Source organism: Mastomys coucha, unplaced genomic scaffold, assembly GCF_008632895.1.
Source record: "Mastomys coucha isolate ucsf_1 unplaced genomic scaffold, UCSF_Mcou_1 pScaffold5, whole genome shotgun sequence".
Classification (NCBI taxonomy): Eukaryota; Metazoa; Chordata; class Mammalia; order Rodentia; family Muridae; genus Mastomys; species Mastomys coucha.
The window spans coordinates 50,236,332-50,248,533 of record NW_022196911.1 but is presented as its reverse complement, the minus strand read 5'-3'; the positions used below and the strand labels follow the sequence as shown (position 1 = coordinate 50,248,533).

Below are 12,202 nucleotides of genomic sequence, written 5' to 3'. Positions count from 1 at the left end.
ACGACACACAGACACGCCACAAGTCAGAATTGCACATGGGACCCTAGAAAGAGCCCTGGTAAGGGACAGGTCCTTCGAAGTCTCTCTTCGGTGTTCCTGCTACCGTGGAGGTGTTTTAAGTTACACTGTTGGTACACACTATGGCCTCGGTAAATGTTGCTTCCTAAGGAGGAGACGGTGTCAGGGAGGCTGGTACAACTTGTAGCTATAATTTGTAGAAGAGGAGAGTTTGGCTGCTTTGTCTACACTGAACAGAGATAATGACAGGCAGCAGAATCCCAAGAAGCCCCTGAGACCATCCTCAGCTCCAGAGCTCTAATCCGAAAGCCACATGTAACCGTAAGCAAATCACACCCCGTTGCCCCTGAGCTGTGGCCTGCCCACACTTCTTATGATTCTGCTGGGAATCATGCAGAACCTGCTCCTTTCCTTCTCCCCCCATGGAGCCTTCCGAAAGCAAAGAAACCTCCTCAGCAGTTCTCAACCTGTGGGTTGCGGCCCCTGGGGGGGGGGGTTGCCACATATCACCTATCCTGCATATCAGATACTTATACTCCGATTCATAACTGGCAAGATCACAGTTTACAAAGTAGCAATGAAATAATTTTATGGCTGAGGGTCACCACAACATGAAGAGCTGTATTAAGTCAGCACGACATTTGGGGAAGACACCTCAAACCCAGCTCTTACCTCCACATGTACACACCATGCATGCATGCATGCATACAAACACACAGATACCCCAGGAGTTCAGAATTGAGCATGGGATCTTAGAAAGAGCCCTGCTCTAGGCGAGGTGCCGGCTGCCCCTCACATCTTCTTAGAGCCGACTGCAGGCTGGTGGGACCTGGGAAGCCTGCCCTGAGATGGAGACAGGAAGACAGTTTTTTCAGGGGCAGAAATGGGTACCCCTTAGCAGAGTGTGCAATAAATAGTTCAGCTCTCGTCATTAAAATTATCAGGATAGACTGGAAATATGGCTCAGATGTGGACTGCTTGCCTAGTATGCCCGAAGGTCTGGGTCCTGTCCCCAGCTCTGAATAAAAACAGATGTGGTGGCGTACACATCTGTAATCCCAGCACTCAGGAAGTAGAGGCAGGTGGCTTAAAAGTTCCAGGTAATCCTTAGCTATCTAATGAATTACAAGCCACTTTGGGCTACAGGAGAGCTTGTCACCAAAAAAAAAAAAAAGTTAATTGCATTGTGGCTGTTGTCTCCTTTATTGTGATTGGGTAATAAAAACGTAGGGCTCTCTCCCCAAATCCCTCCTCCTCCCGCTGGGTTTCTTTAAGCAAGAGGAGGCGGGGCGTCCATGTAGGTGGGCGTGGTCTCATTCCAGCCAGGCCAGAGCAAGCTCTCCGGCAAGATCTACTGGGCCCAACTTGCACCTGCACACACACCTCCTTGACTGCCCTCTCCCTACCCTGAGCTTGCCTTTTCTGAAGCCATCATGTCTGTGACCAAGAGTGCCAGGAGTCCGCAGGTAGCCACCACTGTCAAGCTGGACCTTGTGTCAGTTCCTGAGAGTGCCAAGAAAGTGCAGAGCCAGGATCCCAGTCCAGTGAATGGGAGCTCTTCAGAGTCATCAAAGAAGACCAAGGGCATAACGTGAGTGCAGCTCTCTTCCACCCCATGTCTGCTTTCATCAGCTTCCAGCCTGGATCTCGAGGTGGGCATGTCCGACCCTCAACCCACTGTGCAGCCAGGAACACCAAAGAGGAAGAAGTGAAGCCAGGGTCTGTGTCAAATAGGACATTCCAGCTAGGGGCATGACTGGAATCTGAAAAGTCCTGAGAGGGAACCCGAGACCCAACAGCTTTAAGCCACATGCTAAGATTTATTGGCAGGAAAGGGTCTAGAATGCAGCACTTTTGTTAAAGGCAGTTTGGGGCTCTCGGTGTCTAGGAGGGAGGCAGAGCTTGGAGGGAAGCTGGGATCAGAATGTAAACCACAGTGGCCTCGGCAGCCAACGAGCAAGCCTCTCCCTGTAGCAAGCCTGGGTCCTGCTGGGGATGCCATGGTACTACTCAAAGAACAACATGTGGAAGATTCTAGCATCTTCCATCTCCTGGAAGATGGATTCTGGAGAAGGGGACATTCATAAACGCTTTCAGAACATGACAAGCCACAGGGCTCCAACACCCTCCTCTTCTTCTTCCTCCTCCTTATTTGACTTCACCAAGATAGCAGTCTAGCCAGCTCAGGCTTGTGCTTTAAGGAGCAAGTTTGATGTCATCAGGGTAGTAGACACTGTACTTAACAGAGGACCAGAAGGTCTGAGTTGTAGTGGAAGCCCTGTCCTTCACTCGGCTGAAGCAAGTTTCCTCATATGTAAAGCAGGGAGGAGCAAATATGACCCAGTAAGTTAAAGGACACACACAGAGAGAGAGAGAGAGAGAGAGAGAGACAGAGACAGAGACAGAGACAGAGACAGAGACACAGAGACAGAGACAGAGACAGACAGACAGACAGACAGACAAATGGGGGAATATGTGGCAGGGAGGGAGAAGGTTCTGAAGGAATGGGTACAACCTCTCACCACACTGCCTACAAGACACTGCAGGGATGGGCTCAATGGCTACTGACAGTGTGGCTCCTTTATCCTTGAGTCTGGTCCTGGGCCTTCTAAGTGCTAGAGGTCACTAGAGTGAGCTGCTGAGGCCCCTGGACCACTCACAGCTGAGCAGGGCATTCTTCAACTTTGAGAGAACCAGCTGACTCTTGTGTCCTGTGTCATGGGTGGTTGAGGTAGCAATTCCAACTACTTAAAAATCAGAAGAATAAATCAAGCAAGAGCCAGAGAGGAGCTTGTGGGGTTTGGAGACAAGGCATCCAGGCTGGGAAAGCAGGCATCGATGGAGTCTGGCCTTCTGGGTTCAGTCCCACTCACCAGCTGGAGAAAGTGACCGAGTCTAGAAATGATGGCTTGCTCCTCCCAGGATGGCTGCACCTTCTGTGTGAGCATGAAGCCCCTGAGCTGAACACTTGTGTACTCTTAGCTGCTTAAAAAACACCTGGGATGGTGGCTCTTGGTCACCAAAGGACCCAGGCCTTCTGGCTCCTGGTCCAAATTTTTGCACGGCTTGACACACTGCAAGCTGGCCGAACGGCTGCAAGCTAATTCTGATTTCCTAAGTCCTTTAGTTAGAAATTTCCTAAGTGACCCGTTGACCCCTTCCCAGTTGCAAAACAAGCCCATCGCTGGGGGGCTGGGGGTGTAGTTCTCTGTCAGCAATGTTGACACCCACAGGGAGAGAGACAAGCACGAAGGACTCTCCACCCCCAACCCCCTCCAATTGTTCTTTAACTCCCACCAATCCATGGGCAGGTCCTCCGATGCTAGAGGACTTAGGGGTTAACATAGAGACCGGGAGTTGAGAGAGCTCTTTCAAAATTATTCTTAACATTTGCAGAGGCGCTACAGAGCCAAACAAGTGCCCCCACAAAATGACAGAGCTGGATAAGTAACAGCTTGTAATCCTGGGTTTGTCTAATTCCAAAATCCAGGCTCCTGCCAGACTCCTGTCCCTGCTTTCAGATGATCTCTTGGCTGCAAGGGTTTTTTGGGGGAATTTCTAAGGCTTCTGAGGATTTTGATAAAAGCTTAGTACTTTGTTTCACAAGTTTGGAATACAGAAACCTCTAGAAGAGGGCTGGGAGATTTGAGATTCACTGGGAGAGAAAGTCCCAACTTGGAATTGTTCCCCACCTAGTGACTTTGTCCTCTGAATCAACTTCACATCTGTCTTAAATAAATAGTACATTGAGGCTAGGAATATATCTTAGTTGGTAGAGTGCCTGTCTAGATGGCACAAGGCCCTGGGTTTGATCCGTAGCACTGTATAAACTGGGCATGGTGACATACCTGTAGTCTGGACACTGGGGGTGTGGAGGTGGGACAATCAGAAATTGAAGGTAACCCTTGGCTACATAGTAAGTTTGAGGCTACCCTGTGCTATATGAGACCCTGAGAACAATAAGAGGGAAGTGGGGGAGGATGAAGTAGAAAGAAAGAGAAGAAATCGTTGAGTGTTGAGGGCACCACTCAGCGGCAGAGCTCTTGCCTAGCATGTGCAAGGCCCCGGATATGACCCTGAACACCGTAAGTAAACAGTAACAGAAAGAGTGGGAGCCCTTTGCTTTAATAATTTGGGTCTTACTGGGTTAGGGGTCATGCCATTCCCCAGACCTAATGTCCTGGGCTAAGAAGAAAAGAAAGAAAAAATCTCTCTGTAGACCAATCCCCAGATGACCAATGTCACCTGACCTAGAGCTGACAAGTCACAGGGGCGTGTCTCCAGTCTGCCTTTACCCCTATTCTGGGAGTGCAGTCCTGTCTCTGCCGTAACTCAGGAAGGCAAACAGGTCTCTGGGCCTCAGTGTCCTCTGTGGTGACTTGGGGCTGCCCCTTCCCTCCCTTGTCCTGGGTCTGCCTCCCAGGGTTCTGCAGAAGAACGGAGCTATAAAGCAGTGTGGCTTCCAGCCCTGACTCCACAGTCAACAGATTATCTCAGTACTTTTGTGCCTCCATGTCCCATCTGTACACCGAAACCCACATCATTACCTACTTTATTGTCCTGCCAAGACGATAAAATGAGATGTTGTCTTAGTCAGGGTTTCTATTCCTGCACAACATCATGACCAAGAAGCAAGTTGGGGAGGAAAGGGTTTATTTGGCTTACACTTCCACATGGCTGTTCATCACCAAAGGAAGTCAGGACTGGAACTCAAGCAGGTCAGGAAGCAGGAGCTGATGCAGAGGCCATGGAGGGATGTTCTTTACTGGCTTGCTTCCTCCTGGCTTGCTCAGCCTGTTCTCTTATAGAGCCCAAGACCTCCAGCCCAGGGATGGCACCACCCACAAGGGGCCCTACCCCCTTGATCACTAATTGAGAAAATGCCCCACAGCTGGACCTCATGGAGGCACTTCCCCAACTGAAGCTCCCTTCTGTTATAACTCCAGCCTGTGTCAAGTTGACACACAAAACTAGCCAGTACAGATGTTATAGATAAACGACCCAGCACAGGGTCTCATACAGTTAGTGCTTTGTGGCATAGAAGGGGCACAAGTTGCTAACACTGGAACAATTCTGGATAACTTGGCATGGGTAGTCACCTTCCAGAACACCCATGTGTGCCAAAGCAAGGATACAGGAAAATCAACATGGCCGTGAATTTACCTGCCCAATTTGAGGTGTTGGCGTGCTATGAGGGAATGACTGCTGGGTTCTCTCCCATCTCCACTTCCATGTCTTCATACCGTCTTCCTTTCATGTAGAGGGTTCCAGACATTGATTCATCTGGTCAAAGGCAACATGGGCACAGGGATCCTGGGACTCCCCCTGGCTGTGAAGAATGCAGGCATCTTGGTAAGAGGGGCATTATGAAGAGCTTTGGGATTGGGCAGAAGACATAATGGCTTAAAATACCCTGTAGCAGTCACTGCTTCTGGGGGGTGGGTAGAGGCTAACTGACCCAGATAGAATCCAAACATCAAGCCTAGGTCTGAGTTCTGCCTCAGTTCAGCCACTGGCACTAGGAGTCAAGTCAACACTTTTCATCCACTCTCAGGCCTCGGGTCCCTCCTTTTGTAGAACATAGGGGGTTGGAGGAGGATCCATTACTCAGTCTACCTTTACAGAGCCTAGGTGTCCTTGGGGACACCTCAGAGACCACTAATGAGACATGTGGTCAGGACTCTGAGTCTCCTGCCACCAGCACAAACGTCACCATGATTGCTTGAGATTACTTTTGGAAAGAATAGCCAAGTCTCTTTCAACTTGGTTTTCTAGAAAGTTCTTTCAGAGTCAGTAAATGGCTCATGAGATAAAGGCACTGGCCACCAAGTCCAATGACCTGACAAGCTGGAGATCTGTCCCCTGCTCCCATACAAAGAGAGAGAGAGAGAGAGAGAGAGAGAGAGAGAGAGAGAGAGAGAGAGAGGGAGACCTTTGAGTCCTCAGCAGTATTTGTTCCCCTAAATTGTCTTCTCTCCCACTTACTCCTGTCTGTCCTGCCTGCAGATGGGCCCACTCAGCTTGCTGGTGATGGGCCTCATCGCCTGCCACTGTATGCACATCCTAGTCAGATGTGCCCAGCGCTTCTGTCACAGGTGAGGACATCTCCCAAACACATTAGAAGAGCTTCCTCTACATAGTCCACATAATTGCCAAGAAAAGAGAGCTTCAAGAATGGGGAGACGTCAGGGGAGGCCTGGACACACGGCTGCTCAGATGACCTCAATCAGGCCTTTGAGCTTGTCTGGTCAACCTGCCTGTAGAGTGGGTGTAAATTACTCTTGCCCATCCCTGCCTCTAAGAGTTATCCCCAGTTCAGTGAGAGCCATGAGTCTAGGCACCACAACACCCACGCCAGGCGTGTGCTATTACTCATACTGTGTGGTAACTGCTCGAACCACAGGTGAGAACAAAGCCCTGTGGAATGACAGCCCCAGTTAGAACCTGGCTGTGCTGGCTTGGTGCTTTTTCCACCCTCTATCTGTGTGGCCTTGGTCTGGATCTCTGGACCATGAATTGCGGGGCTCCCTAAGTGGTGGAAACCCTGAGCAGATGTGTATTTTTGCCATGAGCACGGCCATGTCAGGAATCCCAATGCCCCCAAAGCCTTTCCTTCAATCAGAGAGACGGCAGAGCCTTCCTCTGCCCCTGCAGTGAATGTGGACAGTATGTGCAGCAACTATTAGCCACAGCTTCCTCTCTGAGACGGCTGCAGCCTGAGGCTGCTCCCTACAGAGACCTCTTGTCCCTGTTAGGTAGACCTGCCTCCTGGTGTAGCTGTGTATGCTAAGCCTTCCTCCTCAAGACAGTAGTATGGGTACTAGGCTGCGGCAGTTGATACCCTGCTTCAGAGAGAACAGAGCCCCGTTTTCCTGAACGTGTGTCTGTCCTTTTCCTGTCTTCATTCCCTCATTACCCCAGTTAGGTCAGTCCCTGGATGGGTGCAGAGCGTGTCAGGTAAGTGTGTGCATGTGCCCTTGAATGTAGACACATGCCACCACACACTGTGGAGATCAGGGAGCAGCCTCGGCTGTGAGTCCTGGCCATCTACCTTTGTTTGAAGTCTCTTGTTCGATGTGTATGCCAAGGATACAACAAGATGCCAGGGATGCAGGAAGTCTCCTCTTTCTGCCTTTCGTTTTGATATAACAGTGTGAGAGTTTCAGACCAGTGCTACTGTGCCTGGCTTTTTATACGGGTTCTGGGATTTGAACTCAGGTCCTCGTGTTTACACGGCATCTCCCCAGCTTGGCTCCTTTGCTCTTTAAAAACATAATCTTAGGTTCGTCTCTTAAAATACCGTATATGTTTTGTCCAACAGACTGAACAAGCCTTTCATGGACTACGGGGACACAGTGATGCACGGACTGGCTTCCTGCCCCAACGCCTGGCTGCAAAACCACGCCCACTGGGGGAGGTACTTTGCTTTTGCTTTGTTCACCGCGGCTTGGGGTACCGGAGGAGAAAACAGTACCTTATGGGAAGGTCTTCTTTCCTGACAAGGTGGCTCAGACGTTAGTTGTCCACCCCTGGAGGCAAATCACTGCCAACATCGCCTATCCAGTTCTCACGTATCTCTGGTGGCAAATGTTCATTTACCATACACTCTTAGGAAACCACGCTTACCCTGCAAACACCACAGGGAAAAGAGACCGACAGCAAGGCTTTACCCACGGGCCATTGGGAAAGACAGCTAGCGCTCGATTATGCAATCCCCACTGGGACGCACAGGAAAGAGGTTCTGGCTACTACCAACTGGAAAGAGGAGTGTGGGGGCCAAGGGTAGGGGGATGTGTCAGGCCAGGGTGGCTACACTGGACTGACTGAGATGGATTCTGCATAAAGTAATCTTGAAGGATGAAGAGTTACTTAGGGGTGGCGAAGGCGGGGCCTGAAGGATCCTTCAGGAACAGGGCAAAGCTGAGGGATTGATGCAAGCCATGTTGGAGGTATGTAGCAGGTTCATACCTACAGAAAGACCAAGCAGCATGAAGGCAGAGTCAGGGTGGGGAGACTGAGGAAAGAAGTAGGGGCTCCGTCACATGGCACGCTTTATTTTTTAATTGTTTAATATGTACTTATTAGTTTGGGGGAGGGGCTCAGAACACGCACAGGAGTCTGTTCTCTCCTACCACTTGGGTCCCAAGGATGGAACTCAGGTCATTAAGTTTGGCAGCGAGCACTGTTATTTGCTGAGCCATCTCACTGGCCCATATTATATTTTAGACCCTCTCTAAGACTTTGTTATTTTCTTTTTTTTAAAAAAGATTTATTTTTATTACTTTTAGTTATGGGTATTCGGGGTGAGTTGTGTGCATGTGAGTCCAAGTGCCTCCAATTACCAGAAGCGCTGGATCCCATGAAGATAGAATTAACAGGTGGTTGTGATGTAGGAGGGGCTGGGAACCTAACTCTGGTCCTCTGCAAAAAGCAACACATGCTCTTAACCACTGAGCCATCTTTCCGGCCCTTTCTGAAGACCAGCAGAAAGCCAAGAGAGCTTTTTAATCAGGGAAATAAGCACGTTTGCATTCTTAAAAGGTTCATTTAGCGTCTGTGAGGGGAAGCGATTCTAGGGGAGCGCAGGGCAGACTTGGACACACAGGAAGGCTTTAGTGTAGATGATGTCCATTCTCATGGTGATGGAGACCAAGATCGAGCTGTTGTCAGGGAATGAAGAAAGTTGTCTTGGTAAGGGATTAGCTGAAAGAAAAGGAAAGCATTGGGACTGGGGAGATGGCTCGTTATTGGTCAAAGCATTTGTTGTGCAAGCGTGAGAACCAAGAGTCTGGGTCTCCAGAACCCGCATAAATATCAGATGAGTGTGGTGGTCCATCTGTAAATCCAGACTCAGACAGGAGACACGGGGGAGTCCCGAGAGCAGGCTGCCTAGCAAGGCTAGCCATATCAGGAGGCTCTGAGTTCGCTTGAGAGACCCTACCTCAATGAATTAGATGGAAGAGCAATGGTGAATTCTCACGTCAAGCTCAGGCTTCCATAGGCATGCACACACATGGGTGAACATGTGTAAAACATGCACACCTGTGCACACTCACATATACATATGCAAATGAATAATAAAAACAACAAACAAACAAACAAAACCAGGAAAGAAGAACCAGATTCACTCAGACCTCTGCCCTCTTCTATTTTGGACAATATACATAAAGTAAACACACATACACACACAGTGAACATGAATACATACACAGTAAACATGCATATATACATATGCACACAGTGAACATTCACATGCATACACATACAGTGAACATGCACACACATACACAGTGAACATGCACACACACATATACAGTGAGCATGCACACACATATACAGTGAACATACAAACACATATACAGTGAACATGCACACACACAAACAATAAACATGCTTATGGCAATGAACACACAGAAGCCAAAAAGAGAGGAGGGACAGAAGCAGGGAGGGAGAGGGAGAGAGGGAGGGAGGGGAAGATGGGGTGCCACGGACAGGGATTTCTCACGGGGTCCCTGTTCCGCGGGACAAGGGATTCTGGCCAGGTGGGCACAGGATTCGGCTTTGACAAACAGACTACACACGGGTGGTGTAAAATCTGAGTGTATTTCTTTAAATATTACATGAGACTTTTACAATCATTGTAAAAGAGAAAATGAAAAATCTGGCAGTTCAACAGTTGAGGTACCTCTGAGGCTATCTGAAACATACTGGGCCTAAAGCAGCAGCTATCTCCTCTGAACTGGTGCTGCATCCCCCCCCGGCCCAAGTGCTCTGGGCCCGGGGGACTGCGAGAGATACATGAATCTGAGTCCTAGCCCATCTAAGTTCTAGTGCTAGTCTAATGCTAGCTAGTGCTAGTGCATGTGAGTCTAAGTCCTTCTTCCTCCAGTCTTAGTGTTAGACTGAAGTCACGTAGACAAAACGACCCCCACACACCCAGGTCAGCAGGGTCTGGTAGCTAGGTGTGAAGCAGGAGGAAGAGGGGTGGAGCCCTCTCTGTTGAGGTATTCTTATGTTAATTCTCTGGTTCTTGCTGGAGGCAGGCAGAGGAGAATCTTGACCTAACACTTTCAGCTAAAGTCTTAGAGTGAGAGAAACCTTTCAATTACTCTCTAGTACTTAAAACATTAAACTAGGATAGTTGGAAACATTGGTGAAGGTCAGAAAGCAATGTCCGAATTTTCTCTTGCTAGCTGTAAGAAAATGATATCTTGGTGAGTTCCTAGCACACTAGTACGAGGATATATCTGGGCCACCTCTGAGTTTGGGGTGTCAGGCGACAATGCGGAGGCAGGAGACTGACTTTCCTTGAAGTTTACACCTCAGATACCGCCTTCACGCAAAGTGTGTGTGGCAATGGGAGTGCGGGGAGAGCACACTCTACTTCCTGGCATTACATTCACCCTTGTCTCTACTGTCTTTCCGAGTCTTCCACCATGGTCCTAAAAGACCCTTCTTGTTGAGCCTTCCCTACCCTAAGAGCATCTCAGCAGCTGTAGGGACAATCAGTTCTTCTTTTTCTCTTGGCTGTTGGCCTGCCCCCAGCTTCCTTCCCTATTCTCTATCAGATCTCTATCAGATCCTTCCCTATTCTCTATCAGACACTTAATGGTCTCTGTGTCCCTTAAGTGGGTATTCTGCAGGATTAGTGTTTGTGAGGGTTTTGACACCAGATGTATGTGAGAAGGATGCAGTAAAGAAACTGCCAACTGCTACATGGTACGCTTGAGAGGAAGGTTTTTATTGTAGATATGAGAAAGAGAACAGCTAGAAGCATTGGGAAGAGTCCAGAGCAAAGAGTGAAAGAAGTAGACTGTATGGCCAGCAGGCTAGACATAGCCTGGAGCTATCTGTGGGAGAAGGAAGAATAGCCAGAGATGAAGAATAGAGCAAGCATAGTGAGAATAGCAAGGTCCGAGAATAGTGAGGACAGCTGGGTCATAAACAGGATGAGTCGCTGGGTGGAGCCTGGGGAGTTTAGGGTAGAGGAAGAGGTGAGAAAGGCTAGAATGGGAGCCTGGATTTTGAAAATTTATCAGGTGCTTGTGATACTGAGAGATCCCAGAAGCCAGCATGCACTTTAATATGCAACCATTGGTATGTGCCAATGAAGAGCCATATGTCCCTTCTGCCAGAGGTAAGGATAATTACCCCTTTTGGCAGATAGGAACAGGTTTCATAAGTCATTGGGAAATGCTGGCTTTTATCTAATCACCAGAAATTCTATAGTCCATCTTGAGCACATTTCTAGACGTATGTCTTTTAGAGTTTGGGGAACTGGAGTTTTCTCTGGATCTGCCAGTTGGGACCTCTTCAGACTTGATTTGCCTCTTCAAGGCTTTGTACATTGGCGCAATTCCGCACCCCAGCTGCTGAGGCACAGTTGTGTCCTGTACAGCATTCAGCTTCAGATAACAAATGAATGTGTCCTGTCTCCTTCTCCACAGGCCTGTGCACCAAGTCAAAACCATGTCCATCACGTAAGATTATCTACCCCCTACCCAGTGGTCCATGGTCAGGGTCTATGCATTCCAGCTCCCTAGCACTTTAACCTTCTGTCATCCTCCTGCCATAGTGACCACAGGTTCATGCCTCCCTCTTAGTCATTACAGAGATTATCTACTGTCACCCCCTCTGGCTAAGTCTTGCTCGATCAATGCACCCTGCACTAGGAAGGCATCAAAACCCACCTGTTCCCTCTACACCACTGCTTCCTCATTTCTCCATCTCCACCATCTCTCCAATCTTTCCATTTCTTCCTCCTCTTCTCTCTCTTCCTCTGTCTCCTCTTCTTTCTTTCTCCTCCTCCCCTTCTCTTTTCTCCTTTACTAGAGGTGCTTTTTCTTGTGCACTGTTTTTTTTTTCCACTGTCTGTAGGAGTACACGCAGTATCCGTGTGTGCTCGTGCATGTGAAGATCTGAATTTGGTGTCTGGAATCAGCCTCCTTTACTCTTTTACCTTACTCAGTGAGGCAAGTGGAATCCAGAGCTTGCTGATGTGGCTAATTTCATTAGCCTTCTTGCTGTGGAGATCTCATCTCCGTCTTCCAAAGCTGGACATCCTGGAAGAACAGAATGCACACCTGACATCTGTGTGGATGCTGGGGATCTGGATTGCACTTTGACTACTGAGCCATCTCTCCAGCCCGTAGTGTCTCTACAATTCATCAATTCTCTCTCCCTC

At 48.9% G+C, this 12,202-nt stretch overlaps 1 protein-coding gene across 1 annotated transcript in view; it reads left to right on the top strand.

The window, feature by feature from the left end:
* Positions 1 to 1,333: 1,333 nt before the first annotated feature.
* Slc36a2 (solute carrier family 36 member 2) overlaps positions 1,334 to 12,202 on the top strand; it is a 26,716-nt gene continuing 15,847 nt past the window's right edge. The window contains exons 1-4 of the mRNA XM_031351186.1: positions 1,334 to 1,609; positions 5,280 to 5,370; positions 6,025 to 6,113; positions 7,340 to 7,435. Of these exons, the coding sequence (XP_031207046.1) occupies positions 1,452 to 1,609; positions 5,280 to 5,370; positions 6,025 to 6,113; positions 7,340 to 7,435 (434 nt within the window). The 5' untranslated portion in view covers positions 1,334 to 1,451. The remainder of the gene's footprint in view (positions 1,610 to 5,279; positions 5,371 to 6,024; positions 6,114 to 7,339; positions 7,436 to 12,202) is intronic.